General features: G+C 40.7%; 1 protein-coding gene across 1 annotated transcript in view; it reads left to right on the top strand.

The window, feature by feature from the left end:
* Nucleotides 1-2,955: 2,955 nt before the first annotated feature.
* The window catches only part of LOC615051 (fatty acid desaturase 2-like protein FADS2B), a 37,943-nt gene continuing 22,274 nt past the window's right edge, over nt 2,956-18,624 (top strand). The window contains exons 1-2 of the mRNA XM_024975605.2: nt 2,956-3,530; nt 16,095-16,205. Of these exons, the coding sequence (XP_024831373.2) occupies nt 3,210-3,530; nt 16,095-16,205 (432 nt within the window). The 5' untranslated portion in view covers nt 2,956-3,209. The remainder of the gene's footprint in view (nt 3,531-16,094; nt 16,206-18,624) is intronic.

Below are 18,624 nucleotides of genomic sequence, written 5' to 3'. Positions count from 1 at the left end.
ATAGAAATGAGAACAAAGTAACACAAACACACAAAAAAGAAATGAAAACAGAACCAAAAACAAAACAAAAACAATATTGATGTATGGCAAAACCAATACAATATTGTAAATTAACCTCCAATTAAAATAAATTTATATTAAAAATAAAATAAAATACCATGTAAACACACACACACACACATACAAGAGAACAACCAGACAAACTAAAGAAGCCAAAAAGGAAATCAAACAATTTTTAAAAAGCTAAACAAACAAATAAACAAACAAAGCATAAAACAAAACCAAAGCAGAGTGCCAACTGAACAATAAAGCAAAGAAAACAAAACAGACAAAAATTATCAAAAATCATTAAAAGATAATCAAAATTATTAAAAGCTGAAATCTTAACACTTTTGGAAATAGGGATTGGTCCTTGAGAATTTGGGCTTCCCTGGTGGCTCAGATGGCAAAGCATATGCCAGCAATGCAGGAGACCTGAATTCCTTCCCTGTGTTGGGAAGATCCCCTGGAGAAGGAAATGGCAACCCACTCCAGTATTCTTGCCTGGAGAATCCCATGGACAGAGGACCTTGGTAGGCTACAGTCCATGGGGTTGCAAAGAGCAGACATGATTGAGCAACTTCACTTTCTTGAGAATATTATACTAAGTGAACAAAATCAAGCAGAGAAAGACAGATACCACATGATTTCACTCCTTTTGGTACAAAAATAAAATAAGTTACAAACAAACATACAGAACAGTGCAGTGACTACCTGAGTGGAAGGAGTTAGGAGCGTGGTAAAAGGGGAAAAGAAGGTCAACATCAATGCAGTATATTAACACATATATATGTAATTTAGAAAGATGGCAACAATGACCCTAATGCGAGACAACAAAAGAGACAGAGGTGTATAGAACAGTCTTTTGGACTCTGTGGGAGAGGGTGAGGGTGGGATGATTTGAGACAATAGCATTGAAACATGTAAATTATCATATGTGAAACAGATCGCCATTCCAGGTTGATGCATGAGACAGGGTGCTCAGGGCTGGTGCACTGGGATGGCCCTGAGGGATGAGATGGAGAGGGAGGTGGGAGGGGGTTCAGGATGGGGAACACATGCATACCTGTGGCTGATTCATGTCAGTGTATGGCAAAACCCACTACAATATTGTAAAGTAATTAGCCTCCAATTAAAATTTTAAAAAAAAAGATGAGAGAGGGGGAAAAAAAAAAAAGGTCAACTGTATCGTGACTGATGGAAAATAAAACTTTTGGTGGTGAGTATACTGTAGTGCTTCAGAAGTTGAAATATAATTTTCCATAACTGAAATTTATGTAATGTTATAAACCAAGGTAGCCTCATTAGGGTGTTATAAATGTTTTAAAGTCAAAATGCTTTTTTTCAGAAATTTAAAACCCTTAGGGAGAAATAACAGCTGTCAAAAGAACAGTTTGCTGTATGACTCAGGGAACTGAAACAGGGGTTCTATGATAATCTAGAAGGGTGGGATGGGGAGGCAGATGCAAAGGATATGGTCATACCTGTGTCTGATTCTTGTTGATATATGAGAGAAAGCCAAAAAACTCTGTAAAGCAATTATCCTTCAGTTAAAAAAATAAATTCAGTTAAGTTCATTCCCTCAGTCGTGTCCGATTCTTTGCGACCCCAAGAACCATGGCACACCAAGTCTCCCTTCCATCACCAACTCCTGGAGTTCACTCAAACCCATGTCCATTGAGTCGGTGATGTCATCCAACCATCTCATCTGTCATCCCCTTCTCCTTCTGCCTTCAATCTTTCCCAGCATCAGGGTCTTTTCCAATGAGTCCACTCTTCCCATAAGGTGGCCAAAGTATTTGGATTTCAGCTTCAACATCAGTCCTTCCAATGAACATCCAGGACTGATCTCCTTTAGGATGGACCTGGTTGGATCTCCTTGCACTCCAAGGGACTTTCAAGAGGCTTCTGCAACACCACAGTTCAAAAGCATCAATTCTTCTGCACTCAGCTTTCGTTATAGTCCAACTCTCACATCCATACATGACCACTGGAAAAACCATAGCCTTGACTAGACGGACCTTTGTTAGCAAAGTAATGTCTCTGCTTTTTAATATGCTGTCTAGGTTGGTCATAATTTTCCTTCCAAGGAGTAAGCATCTCTTAATTTCATGGCTGCAGTCACCATCTGCAGTGATTTTGGAGCCCAGAAAAATAAAGTCTGACACTGTTTCCCCATCTATTTCCCATGAAGTGATGGGACCGTATGCCATGACCTTCGTTTTCTGAATGTTGAGCTTTAAGCCAACTTTTTCACTCCCACTTTCACTTTCATCAAGAGGCTTTTGAGTTCCTCTTCACTTTCTGCCATAAGGGTGGTGTCATCTGCATATCTGAGGTTATAGATATTTCTCCCAGCAATCTTGATTCCAGCTTTTGCTTCTTCCAGCCCAGCGTTTCTCATGATGTACTCTGCATATAAGTTAAATAAGCAGAGTGACAATATACAGCTTTGACGTACTCCTTTTTCTATTTGGAATCAGTCTGTTGTTCCATTTCCAGTTTAAACTTTTGCTTCCTGACCTGCGTATAGGTTTCTCAATTAATTAAAAAAAAAAAAAAAAACAGTAACTGAGGAAATCAGAATAAAAGGAAACTTTCAGGTCTTAACAATAAAAGAACATTTCCCAATTCCAGAAGGCGTTCATATCTTCCTAGAGGTTTTGAAATCTTCTGCTCATGTGTTGAATTAAAACAACTGTTCCTTTCAATGGGGGAGAGCTGATGAGCCTGACCCAGAATGATGCCAGTGCAGGCAGTCAGCAGAGAAGGAGCCCAGCCCCTCCTCCCAGGGGTCAGGCCACACCATCCTCTGGGCTGTGATTGGCTCCAGCTCTTGACTAAGGGACATTTAATGATAAATAAGAACGCTGCTAAATGATCAGCCAACAGAGAGAGAGAAGAGAGAAAGGTAGACTAATCTTCTTGGGTCCAGGGAAAGGTAGTACAGTCTTCATCAGGACAAAAGAAAAGACTTAGGACAGAGACGTGAGAAGCTGGGAAGGAGTTCACTATCAGGTTTGCCAAGAGTCAAGTAGGCTAAAAAGTTTTCTGTGTAGGCTTCTTACTTCATGGAATAAAAGGAGATGGAAAAGGTCATTCTGTAGTTTATTCAGGTGAGAATTAGAAATTCCAGGTGTCACGCCAGAAATTCTAAAAGTACAAAGACAATGACGTTTGAAGAAAAGCCTGAGGGCAATGGGAGCCTTGTGGATGAGAACCAGCTGGACCTGGGTGCGAAGCATCAGGCAAACGGGAAACCAGCAGCAAGTGTGAGAGCTAAGCTCCCTGCAAGGCAGGAGGCAAAGGCGAAGTGCAGCTTGCCCAGAAAAAGCCTCAGCACATACACCTGGCAGGAGATCCAGAGACACAATCAGGAGACTGACCAGTGGCTGGTGATCAATCGCAAGGTCTACGATGTTACTGGCTGGGCGGACAGGCATCCTGGTGGGCGGCTGGTCCTCAACCACTGTGCTGGGGAAGATGCCACGGTAAGGAGCTCAAAGTCTGCCCTCTCTCTCTCTGTTCCAGCTGCTGGGTGGCTGGGACCTTGACTGTCTTTCCCAAAGCATTTCAAGTACATGTTCAAGCTCCATGATCACTCATCTCCTCCCAAACCAATTTTTCTGGATTTCTATCCAGCAAAAATTGAAAGCTAATTAAGCCTCAAGGTCTAGCTATTATTTGCACTAGGTTTGGGGTGGGCTCAGATGCTGACAGTAGATACTATGTGTATTTCAGGTTTTGCTTTTTGTTCTTGGCATTATGTTTTTTTGTTTTGTTTTATTTTGAAATGGAGTCATTGTCTTACAAGAAGAAAGTTACAAATAGGTGAGTAAAATCTGGGAAAAAATGTCTTCATTCAAGTAGAAATTTCTCAGACTCCTACAACTGGAGTGCCTGAAACAGACAGCAACTCATCTGGCAAGCATCAAAATGTTGAACAATGTTGAAAGTCTACAGTGACATAGGCTTTTAGACTTTATAGAGTTATTTTTTGTTGTGTAGTTAATTCAATGTGACACAACCCACTTTTATGGAAGAAGTAACTGAAATCAGAGTGGTTAAGTGACTGACCCAAGTTCACCCAGCCAGCAGATCTCAGATTCAAAACACTTATCTTTCTGAACTTTCAGTCTTAATCACTTTCCTTCACTGTTTTTCCTCATAACTCTCCTCCACCAAAATAGCTGAAAAAATAGACTTTCAATGGATGCCTAAAATATCACGCATCATATGTGTTAAGTTGCTTCAGCTGTGTCCAACTCTTTGCAACCCTATGGACCACATTCCGGCAGGTACCCCCGTCCTTGGGATTCTCCAGGTATGAATACTGGAGTGGGTTGCCATGCTTTTTTCCAGGGGATCTTCCTGAACTAGGGATTGAAACTATTTCTTACCTCTCCATCATTGGCAGAAGTGTTCTTTACCATTAGCACCACTTGGGAAGCCCAAAGACAACATAGACACATTCAAATGCATGACCTCATTTAAACCTTATCATAAAGAAAGTGAACCAGTTCAGTTCAGTTCAGTAGCTCAGTCGTCATCAACTCTTTGCGACCCCATGAATTGCTGCACGCCAGCCCTCCCTGTCTATCACCAACTCCCAGAGTTCACTCAAACACATCCATTGAGTCGGTGACGCCATCCAGCCATCTCATCCTCTGTCGTCCCCTTTTCCTCCTGCCCCCAATCCCTCCCAGCACCAGAGTCTTTTCCAATGAGTCAACACTTCCCATGAGGTGGCCAAAGTACTGGAGTTTCACCTCTAAGGAAAGTGAATGGTTGCTGCGCTTCAGTCGTGTCCGACTCTGTGCGACCCCATAGATGGCAGCCCACCAGGCTCCTCTGTCTATGGGATTCTCCAGGCAATAACACTGGAGTGGGCTGCCATTTCCTCCTCCAATGCATGAAAGTGAAAAGTCAAAGTGAAGTTGCTCAGTCGTGTCCAACTCTTAGCGACCCCATGGACTGCAGCCTACCAGGCTCCTCCATCCATAGGATTTTCCAGGCAAGAGTACTGGAGTGGGGTGTCATATTCCCATATTAAAGATAAAAAAACTGATACTAAAACGTGAAAACAATGCATCTCAGAGCACACAAATAACAGTGACAAATTTTTAAATCAGATAGGTTTTTTACCATAAAGCCCTTTATAGCTGATCTTAGAAATAAAATTTCCATTTAATATTGAAGAAGGAGGTTTCTCAATCCTTAAATGCATTTAGGAATCCATTCTAAAGTATTCTATAATAAAGTTGATTTTAGCCCAATTAGGAACTTTTTCTCCATATTATACATATGAAGAAACAGAGAATAAAAGGTGTTAAAACTAATTCAAGATCAGAAAATTAACATATTATAGAGTAGAAATTTAAACAGATATTCTTTATGTTATACTTGTCATTTTCATGTTAGTATATAATTTTTCCAACTGGTTTCAAAGGATAGGATTAAAAATATTGATTCAGGAAGCTCTGCTCTGTGAGCATTACCTGACAGATAAAAACAGAATACACAAGCATATGGCAAGTTTGCAAAGAAAGAAAGACTTTGTTTTTTGACACTAGCAACATCTTCTTCCCCCAGTTCTCTTTTCCCCCTAATTTCTCAACTTCTCTGTCTAATCAGGGTCTTCTACCATCTTCTCATCTTGATTCTGCAGTCAGAGGAATGCCTTTCTGAGAAGACCCTTCCACATCCCCACCACTCTGGTCTGATCTGATATTTTTAAAACAAATCTCAACCTTTTCCTGGGAAAGTGTGCATGAGCTTGTAGCCCATGATGGGATTCTCACATGTGTCAGGAAGACCCTAGGAAGCCAGAGAGCTGAGGATAGAAGGAGCCAAGGGACAGTCATTTGTGCAAGAATCAGGAGAAAGATTAACAAAAATAAAGGGAAAAAAATACTTGTTGATGTATGACAGAAAACCACAAAATTCTGTGAAGCAATTATACTCCAATTTAAAAATAAAGTGGCAAAAAAGAGAGGAAAATACCACATATCTCATCTCCACAACACAAAGAAAATATGGATGATGCTTTCTAACACAAGTCACAGAATCAGCTCAGAGGATGTGTTAGCAAAAATATGTACCTTCAACCACCTTGCATATAACTGGTAGACATAGCTTGCAGAAAGCAGGTCAGCTGATGAATTTGTAATTTGCTGGTGAGTTTTTATCTCCCAGAAGTTAGAGAAAGACCATGATTATGCATCAAATTCTAGTTAACAAGGAAGAATTAAACCTTATGGGAAAATACCCATGACATCTCAGGATTTGTCTTAAGGATGAATACCCTGAGCATGGTCAGTCATGTACCCTGGACTTTTAGAAGGCAGATCCAGAATGTTCAGAGAAAAATCTGCAGAGGATGGCTAGAGAAGAATGGAAGGGTGCCAGAATTCTGACAACCATAGTTTTCCATGGCCACTCAGAGTACATGGAGTCTGAGGTGCGGTATACTGGTTATATAAGCCTGGGAAAGTCCCTGAAATGCTCTGGAACTCAGCTTCATCATCTGCATAATGGGAATGGCCTTACCCATCTAATTAGGAAATGAGACTAAAGCTTGTAAAGGGTTTAGCATAATACCAGATGCACTTTTCATTAAATCATAGCTATTGTTATTCATATCACACCTCCATAGATTCAGAGGCATGATTAACATTTCCTGTTTACCACCTGCTTAGAAATCCTGATTGTTTGTTGCCAACTGGGAACAGAGGAGTATGTGGTGGAGAAACAGCATGACTCTAGGGACGGAGGGAGGAACATGAAGTTAGAGAACCTGAGGTCAGATGCTTTCTCTCTACAGCCTAAAGTGTTTGCCAGGCTGTGCCCTGAAAGGCAAATGTGCACCAACATATGATCTCTGTGCACAAGCCCTGGCCCATAGCTACACCTGCCCAGAGCGGGGCATCTTTCCTTATTTACACAGAAACTCTTCCCCAAGCCTCCATCCTTCTCATGAAAAGTACATAATGATACCAAGGTAGCTTGATCCATAGGGTCACTCATTCATTCATTCATTCATGTGGTCAATCATTCTAAAACTTCTTGAGGTGTCCAGTCTAATGACTAAGAGTACAAATTTGAGAATGAAAGAGGTGTGGTTTGCATCTGGGCTCCACCACTTGCTAGAAATGTCCTGAGGAGCTTGCTGAAGCCTTGGAGCCTCAGCTCCTTTATCTAGAAATTGGGATAAAGATACTTCTATCTTACTATGGATGTCAAAGCCAGCAGAGATAAAATAAAGGTTTTCTTCTTATACCTGGTACAGATTAAACACTCAAAAATGACATTTATTATTCCTTAGTTATTCTGAGATAAGTTGTCATTTTGTCCAAAGAATTTTACTAAGAGTTAGTTAGTTCAGTCACAGTGTCATGTCTGACTCTTTGTCACCCCATGGATTGCAGCACGCCAGGCCTCCCTGTCCATCACCAACTCACAAAGTTTACTTAAACTCATGTCCATTGAGTCAGTGATGCCATTCAACCATCTCATTCTCTGTCATCCCCTTCTCCTCTCACCTTCAATCTTTCCTAGTATCAGGGTCTTATCAAATGAGTCAGCTCTTCACAGCAGGTAGCCAAAGTATTGGACTTTCAGCTTCAACATCAGTCCTTCCAAAGAATATCTAGGACTGATTTCCTTTAGGATGGACTGGTTGGATCTCCTTGCAGTCCAAGGGACTCTGAAGAGTCTTCTCCAGCACCATAGTTCAAAAGTATCAATTCTTCAGTGCTCAGCTTTCTTTATAGTCTACTCTCATACCCATACATGACTACTCGGAAAAAATCATAGACTTGACTAGATGGACCTTTGTTGGCAGAGTAACCTCTCTGCTGTTTAATATGCTGTCTAGGTTGGTCATAACTTTTCACCCAAGGAGTAAGCGTCTTTTAATTTCATGGCTGTAATCACCATCTGCAGTGATTTTGGAACCCCAAAATAAAGTCTGCCACTGTTTCCCCATCTATTTTCTGTAAAGTGATGGGAACGGATGCCATGATCTTAGTTTTCTGAATATTGGGCTTTAAGCCAACTTTTTTACTCTCCTCTTTCACTTTCATCAGAGGCTCTTTAGTTCTTCACTTTATGCTGTAAGAGTGGTATCATCTGCATATCTGAGGTTATTGATATTTCTCCCGGCAATCTTGATTCCAGCTTGTGTTTCTTCCAGTCCAGCATTTCTCATGATGTACTCTGCATATAAGTTAAATAAGCAGGTTGACAATATACAGCCTTGATGTACTCCTATTCCTATTTGGAACCAGTCTATTGTTCCACGTCCAGTTCTAACTGTTGCTTCCTGACCTGCATATGGATTTCTCAAGAGGCAGATCAGGTGGTCTGGTATTCCAATCTCTTTCATAATTTTCCACAGTTTACTGTGATCCACATAGTCAAAGGCTTTGGCATAGTCAATAAAGCAGAAAAAAATGTTTTTTCCCAGAACTCCCTTGATTTATTGATGATCCAGCGGATGTTGACAATTTGATCTCTGGTTCCTCTGCCTTTTCTAAATCAACCTTGAAAATCTGCAAGTTCATGGTTCACGCAATGCTGAAGCCTGACTTGGAGAATGTTTTAGCATTACTTTACTAGCATGTGCAATTGTGCCCTAGTTTGAACATTCTTTGGCATTGCCTTTCTTAGGGATTGGAATGAAAACTGACCTTTTCCAGTCCCATGGCCACTGCTGAGTTTTCCAAATTTGCTGGCATAATGAGTGCAGCACTCTCACAACATCATCTTTTAGGATTTGAAATAGCTCAACTGGAATTCCATCACCTCCACTAGCTTTGTTCGTAGTGATGCTTCCTAAGGCCCACTTGACTTCACATTCCAGGATGTCTGGCTCTAGGTGAGTGATCACGCCATCATGATTATCTGGGTTATGAAGATCTTTTTTGTACAGTTCTTCTGTGTATCCTTGCCACCTCTTCTTAATATCTTCTGCCTCTGTTCCGGACAGAACCATTTTGTCCTTTATTGAGCCCATCTTTGTATGAAATGTTCCCTTGGTATCTTTAACTTTCTTGAAGAGATCTCTAGTGTTTCCCATTCTATTGTTTTCCTCTGTTTCTTTGCATTGATCGCTGAGGATGGCTTTCTTATCTCTCCTTGCTATTCTTTGGAACTCTGCATTCAAATGGGTATATCTTTCCTTTACTCCTTTGCTTTTCACTTCTCTTCTATTCAAAGCTATTTGTAAGCCCTCCTCACACAGCCATTTTGCTTTTTTGCATTTCTTTTTCTTGGGGATGGTCTTGCTCCCTTTCTCCTATACAATGTCACAAACCTCCATCCATAGTTCATCAGGCACTCTATCAGATCTAGTCCCTTGAATCTATTTCTCAATTCCACTTAATAATACTTAAGGATTTGATTTAGGTCATACTTGAATGGTATAGTGGTTTTCTCTACTTTCTTCTATTTAAGTCTGAACTTGCTAATAAGAAGTTCATGGTCTGAGCCACAGTCAGCTCCTAGTCTTGTTTTTGTTGACTGTATAGAGATTCTCCACCTTTGGCTGCAAAAATATAATATATCTGTTTTCAGTGTTGACAATCTGGTGATGTCCATGTGTAGAGTCTTCTCTTGTGTTGTTGGAAGAGGGTAAGTCTATAGAACATATTGTTTATTTGATTTTTTTCAAATTAAATGATTTAAAACTAATGCACAATGCTAATAACTAAAGATCTTCTCACCCATGAAAAGCCAGAAACAACCTATAAGTCCAACAAGAAATTAATCATATAGATTACAATATGTGCATATGAAGCATGCTACATGCTAAGTTGTGCTAAGTTATTCAGTCATCTCTGACTCTGGGCAACCCTATGGATTATAGCCCACTAGGCTCCTCTGTCCTTGGGATTCTCTAGATGAGAATATTGGAGTGGATTGTCCTGCTCTCCTCCAGGGAAATCTTCCCTACCCAGGAATCGAACCTGCATCTCTTATGTCTCCTGCATTGGCAGGTGGGTTCTTTACCACTAGCACAACCTGGGAAAGTCCCAAGTTTTATTTAAGTAAGTCAATAATATTTCTGGGCTCCACAAAAGAAGTAAACACAATCTTGTGAGGTATGCACAAGAGCAGAAAATTCAGAACAAAGAAATCATGGTTATTACCAAAGGTGCATGCTAAGCCACCTCATGTCTAAACATCAGGGTCTGAGAGGGACACTGAGAAACTCAAGCTCTTCATCAGGGTAAAAATTCAATATGACAAGAAAAAGATGACAAAAGGCTAGAGGAAATATAGCAAAATGTGTTTCAACTGCTTGGAAGACTGCAGTGTGGAAGAGGTTAGAGCTGTGTGCAAGTCCAAAAGACTCATGTGGAATCAGCAGAGGCAAGGCTGGGGCGGGGCAAGAGAGGATGTGTACAGAGGTGGAATACAGATCAGGTTCACATCATGAGTAAGCACCAGCAGAACAGGTGTCCCGGCCTGGCCACATCCTTTGCTTAACACAATCCTGGTCGATATGATGGCTTGAGGATGAGAAGAGGGGAAGGAGGAAGAGAGGATGAAGGGTGTGGGAGGTAAAGAAAGAGACAAGAGAAGGAGGAGGGGGAGAAAGGGTCTTGAGTTCTGAGTGAAGGACTCTGGATTTTACCATCATTGTAGGTCTTCCTCTCCTCCCACTGCAGGTAATGAAACTTCTCTAGCCCAGCATCCCTCCCTACACCCAAACCTACAAGGAAACCTAGCTGTTTGTAAAAGGAAAGTTGTCATCAGTAATAACTGCATCTTTTGTGGGCTGTCAACATTTTTTTTTATTTAAATTAAATTTTAATTTGTTTCTCATTTGAATGATGGTTCAAGTTGAAAAATAGGTACAAAAGTAAAGAGACAAGTGCAGTTAAAGTGCTAATGGGTGACAATGGCCATGAAGAGGGACTCTTTTTCAAATGCCAGCCTGTTGGTTAAGTAAAGGCTGAAGATCAAGAAGAGTTAGTCAAGGCAGAATGGATACAGGCATCTGTATGGCTGAGGCCCTTTACTGTCTGCTTGAAGCTATCACAACATTGTTAATAGGCTATGGCCCCATATAAAATTTTTTTTAAAGAGTCAAATGAAGGAAGGAGTCCTGGGAACATGCTGAAGTCATGAATAAGGCAGTGACAACAGAAATGAGGAAGAGGGGGTAGATAAGCAGAAGACATAATTTATAATAGGGGATAAGTGGCTGGGTAAGTAAGCAGGAGTAAGGAGTCTAAACTGTCTGATCAATGACTTACGTAGGTAGGTGGGTGGCAGTTGCCATTACAAGATAATGAAGCCAGAAGATGAACAGGTTTGGTGAGAACAGTGGAGATAGAGAGAGTCTGGCCTGGAGCTTAGTCAAGTATATCACATGAAAAAATCTCAAATAACAAAAGTTTTCAAATAATAGAGTGAGTTATGGCAAAAAAAAAATAAATAAATAAATAAATAAATAAATAACCTTCTGTTTATCCTTGTGGTTGGAGGGGAATCTTGGTGACACATAAACATTCTCCACTCCAAAGTGGCTCTTTTCTGTAACAAAGGCAAAGACTATAAAAACTTGTGATCTCCCAGAAATACGAAGGACTTTGATTTAGCATTTGCCTTGAAACAGGTGAGATCTGAAAAGGAACCAGAAAAGGAATTAGCCAAAGGTGTAGGAATGGGTGTCTGTGGTTGGGTATTGAATATTCTGGTGAGTTTTTTATTTTTATTTTTTTGGCTGTGCTGCAAGGCGGGTGGGACCTTAGTTGCCCAACAGAAATGGAATCCACACCCTCCATTGGAAGCATGGAGTCTTAACTGCCAGACTGACAGGGAAGTCCCCTGTGGGCTTTTTGAGATATGTAAATCAAAATCTATGTTCTAGTTATATTGTTTTGTGACTATATACATAAATTCACCATGGGTGGTTTTTTTTTTTTTTTTTTTCTGAATTTCGGGAAATTTCAACCCACTTCAGAGGAAACAAATAATAATAATAATATAAAAATACCATCATTTAATGGCATCTGATTCCAAAGCTTAAGCTCTTTGACGCTTGGCTAAGTATTCAGCAAGGTTTTGTAATGACTGAATAAATGAATGAAGGAATAAATGAGCCCATGGAGCAGACTAAGTAGTATCCACAGTTAGAAAACAAATCGAAGCTTCAGAGATTAAGCAAATTTCCCAATATAAACAACATACTTCACTGCTCCCTATACTGTATTTTGGTGTAAATTTAATAGGCACATACTTTGGTTGATTGCAGAACAATATTTGGCAAATGGAGTGTCTCCTGAATTTCAACCCACACATGCCCTCTAGGCCAAGGGCCTTGATGCAGGGTACAGCCTGTATACAGTAGTTAAATTGTAAGGACATGATCCTTCTCAGGCCTTCTCACTTTATATACTTGCCTCTCCCTCTAGGGATCATACTGCCCTCCAATAATGGACATCTTTCCAACCCCCATTAAATAACAGCAAAAAATCAGCAGGATCTCCAAAGTCACTGTGAAAGCAAAGATAATCACATCTTTCCTCTCTGCTGATACTGTTTGGGAAATTATCAGTTTTAAAAGGAGCTACAGTGTAAATTTATGAATAGGTTAGGAAATAGACATGATGGTTCAGAAGTGAATCAAAAGATAACAGACGAAAATGTGAGATAACAAAGTAGGTAAAAGGTCAGAAAATAGAGATGCTGAGGTTGGGGAAGAGACAGCAGTGCTTAAGACCCATATCCTTTGAACTCAATACTTCTCAACTTTCTCCTTTTTAGAGAAGTCATATGCTGCTCTATTCATTCACACTTCCCCTTATTCATCAGACCTCTCTTGATCACATGTCATATTCCAGGCACAGCAAAAAATATCAGGTATAATTTAATCAATAATGCATTGTCTCAGTCTTCAAAAAAGTCAAAAGCCACTAGAGAAGGCCTTTGTGAATACAAAGATTCACTGCAACATCATTTGAAAAGCTTTAGGAACAAAGTGTCAAGGGAGCCCAGAAGAGATCATAAATAACTTTCTTGACTGTGTTAGGAAGGCATATTTCATCTGGATGTTCAAGAATGAGGAGGAACTTTTAAGTAGAAAAAAAATGGAGGAAAGCAGTCAAGGCAAAGGGAGGAGTATGTATTACAAAGCTTCAGAACTATACAGGGTCATGGAATGTTTATTGAATAGGGAGAGTTCCACTGGACAGGATGAGGCATGAAGGGTATGGTGAGAGGTAAACCTGGAGAAGTAGGTTGGGGCCACAGACAAAGTGATGCACGTCATTAAAACCTAAGGTGGGGAAATACTTTACTAACTGCCTAGCATGCATATACTGATCTTAACATCCTCCCAAAACAATCTTGTGTCATCCTTCTTTCAGGAAAAGAACTGTACATGTTAAAGCTGGAATGGACCTTTATGGCTTCCTGGCTTTAAAGCCACATCAACTTGAGTTCAAATCCTGGCTCTCCCACTTACTGTGGCAATCTCCTGCCATTTGAAGTCTTTATATGTATAACAAAAATGATAGAACCTCACATAACTAAGTTGATGATGATGAGTTGGCCCATAGAGCACCTTGTATACAGGATACACTAAAAAAATGGTGTTACTCCCTCTCCCCTTCATTTACCCCTGGACTTTCTTCAGGAGGAGCATACTTGCCAAATAAAGTTAATTAAAAAAAAAAAACAAAAACAAAAAACTCATTTTTGAGGGTCTTTTGCGAAGATTTCACAACTTAGTATCTAGCCTCTAATAGCAAATTCCTTCAAATTGAATAATCTAAGACTGCCTAAGCCACATTTGTACTGCCCATTAATACAATGAAAAGAGTTCCACACAGCAGGGAAATTCTTACTCTTCTGGAAAACTCTGTAGGTCTTCAGGCTCTGTTGTCACAGTATGACCTGTGAATCTTGCTGAAGATCAGAAAAAACAGTGAACCCAGAGGAATATTAGCGTCAGCACACTGTTCCAGGGCTCTGGATGACTGCTCAAAGTAAGATGCAAATGCAGGGCCTCACCCCTCCTCTACACTCTGATCTTGATCCCTCAGAATGTTTCTCACCCTCATCTCTTCCTTAACAGCAGGCAGAACATGATTTTTCAGTACGGCCACCCTGAAATGTTTTAGTCACATTGTTAATCACTGAATGACTCTCATCCTGGTTAGGTAAACTAACTTTAGGGTCACTGAATGTGACAACGAAAACACATCTTTGAAAGCAGCTTTTCCCAAGGGGGTCAGAGAAAGTATACAAAGGCAGAATGAACAGTAGAGCCTGGACTGGTTCTAGCAGATACAAATCCCTTCTTACATCACTGAATCTAGAAAAGTGAGTCTAAAGAGTTGATATTGCACCCTTCTGAATAACCTCATCCATTATATATATATACATACAAGCCTACACATATGGACATGCTTTATGTGTAGGATTGTATGTAGTTCTAGATGTATCTAAATTTGCTTTAGATTTTGAAGATGGAGGGTTCATTGTATTCACTAAAACAATTCAGAGCTCACTCCAGGTGGAGTATGGAAAGAAACTCTCTGAACTGTTATATTTTATTGAAGAGAAGGAAGGCAGGTAGCTCTTATCCCTGTGTGTCTTAGTCATTCAGTTGTGTACAACTCTTTGCAAGGCCGTGGACTGTAGCCCACCAGGCTCCTCTGTCCATGGAATTCTCCAGTCCAGAATACTGGAGTAGGTTGCCATTCCCTTCTCCAGGGGATCTTCCCAACCCTGGGATCTAACCAGGGTCTCCCACATTGCAGGAAGATTCTTTACCATCTGAGCCACCAGGGAAGCCCAGAGGCACACATATAGGAAAGAGAACTAATATGTTTGAGAATTTACTATAAACCACTCAGATTCTAATCAATTCACTTAATTATAATAACTTTATAAATTGAGTAGCTATTACCTTCACTCCCATGTTAGGGAAGAGAAAACAGGAGCATGGACTGGTCAAGAGACTTGTCCACAATTGCACAGCAAGTGTAGAACTTAGGTGTGGGAAGGCTGCTCAGGGATCCAGTTTCCTAATCAGCATTATGCAACACCAGCACTCCACGGTAATGTGTATGGATTCCATATATTCAAATCAAAACCTTGGTTATGTTTCTTTATATTAAACATTCCTAATCTCAAAGCCATAATAGCAAGAAGTCCAATATCTTACTCTTGGAGAAACCTCCTTCCCTCAAAGCAGATTAAATCCCTCAAGAAAAAAAAAAAAAAGTCTATCTCTTATTTCCAAACTTAAGCAGGACATGAGAATCAACACTGCTTCTCATAGCCACTTGGAGTTACTACTTAAAATGGGAATGGATTTGGAAAAATACAGTGAATCAGTTCTATTTTGTGCCTGTCTCCAGCCCCTACAGAGAATGCTATATTTTTGTTTTTGTTTTTTTAAAGAGTGCTAAGGCTTCTTCAGTGATAAACTTAGCCAAGAAAGTGCTACTTTAGACAACTAAGGATTCGAGGGCTTTGCTCCCATGCTCTCTTAGACATTTGTTAATTTGTTATCATCAACTTTAACTTGTCTTTCCTTGGAAATAACTTAATGCAAGAGCCTCTGTCCCCTGGTCCTTGACGAAGAAATAAAAGGGAAACTCTGATAGATGTGATTTGCATAGGCAGTCTTGGTTCCTGCATGCCCCAGATAATGTGGGCAACTACCACACCAAGCCTGAGGTTTGGCTCTAAAGATTCACCATGGCCTATAATCTCAAAGCCAACTACTTATCACGCTCAATAAAATAAACAATGATCTCTTCCAATGCTTGGGGATCAACTTTCTACCCAGGACTTGCCTAGTAAGCCATGCACACAGTGGGTGGATCTCCAGTGTGAGGCTTTCATAGAGGAATTTCAAGGGTAATTCTGATCAATGAACTTGAAGTGTCAACCTAGAGTTAGAAGTAAATGTTCAATAACATAATCTGTGCTGATTCATAAGATCGGTACAGAATGAGGTAAGAAAGGGGAGATAATCTGTGTGTAAGCATGTCATTTTTAAGCCTCTAACAGTTCTCTCTGATTCACAGGACGTCTTCAGAGCCATGCATCCAGACCCTGACATTGTGCGGTTGTACCTTAAACCACTGCTCATTGGAGAGCTTGCTCCAGAAGAGCCCAATCAGGAGAGAAACAAAAATGTGAGTGAGGTCTCGGGACCCAAGAGTATGTGGAGGGATGGGGATGAGGTATATTACAGGGCCAATTTATCATTTTCTGTGGGAAACCAGCCATCCTGCCTGGGAGGACCTGCAATAGAATAAATGCTGCTAAGTCGCTTCAGTCGTGTCCGACTCTGTGCGACCCCATAGATGGCAGCTCACCAGACTCCACCGTCCCTGGGATTCTCCAGGCAAGAACACCGGAGTGGGTTTCCATTTCCTTCTCCAATGCATGAAAGTGAAAAGGGAAAGTGAAGTCTCTCAGTCGTGTCCGACTCTTAGTGACCCCATGGACTGCAGCCTACCAGGCTCCTCCATCCATGTGATTTTCCAGGCAAGAGTACTGGAGTGGGTTGCCATTGCCTTCTCCAAATAGCATAGATGAGTGGATTCCAAATATTTCAAAATAATGACATCCTCCTGAGATTCTCAGAATTCTTAAACCTCTGAGAAACAAAGGAATGGGATGCGTGGCCCTGTGCCAAACAGTAATTCCATGTTTCTAACCACCTACTTCTTGCCACACAACTTACACATAACTTTTCTTTTTCCGTGACTGCTTATAATTGTTTGATGTTCCCTGTTAAACCAGTTTCCGTGAGAGCAGAGACTATGTCAATTTTGCTCATCCCTGAGTCCTCAGTACCTAAAGGCACAGGATTGGACCTGTATTAGGAATTCCATAAATAGCTGTTGAGTCAATGATGTGACTATACCCTAACTATAGTTCTTTTTACAATTGGAGAAATTACAGTTCCAGGAGAATAAACTACCTTCTGAAAAGCAAAGAAGAAGAACTCCAGTTCACCTCTTCCTGGCTCCAAACCTTTGGGTATTCCCACGAAAAGCACCACTTTTATTTCACCAAGACTTTGGTTGACTGAAAAACTGTCTTCAGAGGGCAGGGCCTCCATAAGACTAGACTTCACTAGAATGGTTGCACATAAAGCTTAGAGGGATTTTAGGTAATATTAAGCACTTCATTTTTTTTTTTTTTTTTGCACTTCATGTTTTAAAACAGCTTACAATTGTACCATTATTTTGAAATACTTAGTACAAAGTGGTGATCCAGATATCACTGTGAGGCAGAAAGAATAAGAATTACATTTCCACTTAAAAAAAATGAAGAAACAAACTCACAAGGGGATAGGAGGGATCTGAGGAGAGAGGACTGGTTACATGCAGGCCCAAGACGAATACTTAGGCTGACTCCTGAGGCCCAGGTGCATCCCTCAAGGCTGTGTGTCAGGAAGCAACGCACTATACTGAGACGAGTGGGCCATCAGGCAGACAGCCTGGACACATAGCCCGGTTCCTATGACAAGGTGTAGGAGCCGAGATGCCGTTGTTTGGTCAGTGAGTCATGTCTGACTCTTTGTAACCCTGTGAACTGCAGCATGCCAGGCTTCCATGTTCCTACACTATCTCCCAGAATTTGCTCGAACTCATGTCCACTGAGTCCATGATGCCATCCAACCATCTCATCCTCTGTCACCCTCTGCTCTTCCCGCCCTCAACCTTTCCAGGCACCAGGGTCTTTTCCAATGAGTTGGTTCTTCCTATCAGGTGGCCAATGTATTGGAGCTTCAGCTTAACCATCAGTCATTTCAATGCAAATTCAGGGTTGATTTCCTATAGTGCTGACAGGTTTGATCTCCATGCTGTCCAAGGGACACTCAAGAGTTTTTTCCAACACCACAGTTCAAAAGCAACAATTCTTTGATGCTCAGCCTTCTTTCATGTCCAACTCTCACATCCATATATGACTACTGGAAAACCCATATCTTTGACTATATGGACCTTTGTTGGCAAAGTAATGTCTCTGCTTTTTAATCTGCTATTTAGGTTTGTCACTGCTTTTCTTCCAAGGAGCAAGCATCTTTTAATTTCATGGCTGCAGTCACCAGCTGCAGTGACTTTTGGAGCCCAAGAAAATAAAGTCTATCACTGTTTATATTTTTCCCCATATATTTGCCATAAAGTAATTGGACTGAATGCCATGATCTTCATTTTTTGAATGTTGAGTTTGAAGCCAGCTTTTTTACCCTCCTCTTTCACCTTCATCAACAGACTCTTTAGTTCCTCTTCACTTTCTGCCATTAGAGCGGTATGATCTTATCTGAAGTTGTTGATATTTCTCCCAGCAATTTTGATTCCAGCTTCTGCTTCATCCAGTACAGCATTTCACATGATGTACTCTGCATATAATTTAAATATGCAGGGTGACAATATACAGCCTTGACATACTCCTTTCCCAATTTGGAACCAGTCCATTGTTCCAAGTCTGGTTCAAACTGTTACTTCTTGACCTGTGTACAGGTTTTTCAGGAGGCAGGAAAGATGGTCTAGTACTCCCATCTCGTTAAGAGTTTTCCACGGATTGTTGTGATAAACAAAG

This window comes from Bos taurus, chromosome 15 (genome assembly GCF_002263795.3).
Source record: "Bos taurus isolate L1 Dominette 01449 registration number 42190680 breed Hereford chromosome 15, ARS-UCD2.0, whole genome shotgun sequence".
Taxonomy (NCBI): domain Eukaryota; kingdom Metazoa; phylum Chordata; class Mammalia; order Artiodactyla; family Bovidae; genus Bos; species Bos taurus.
This window is presented reverse-complemented; position numbering and strand designations above follow the sequence as displayed.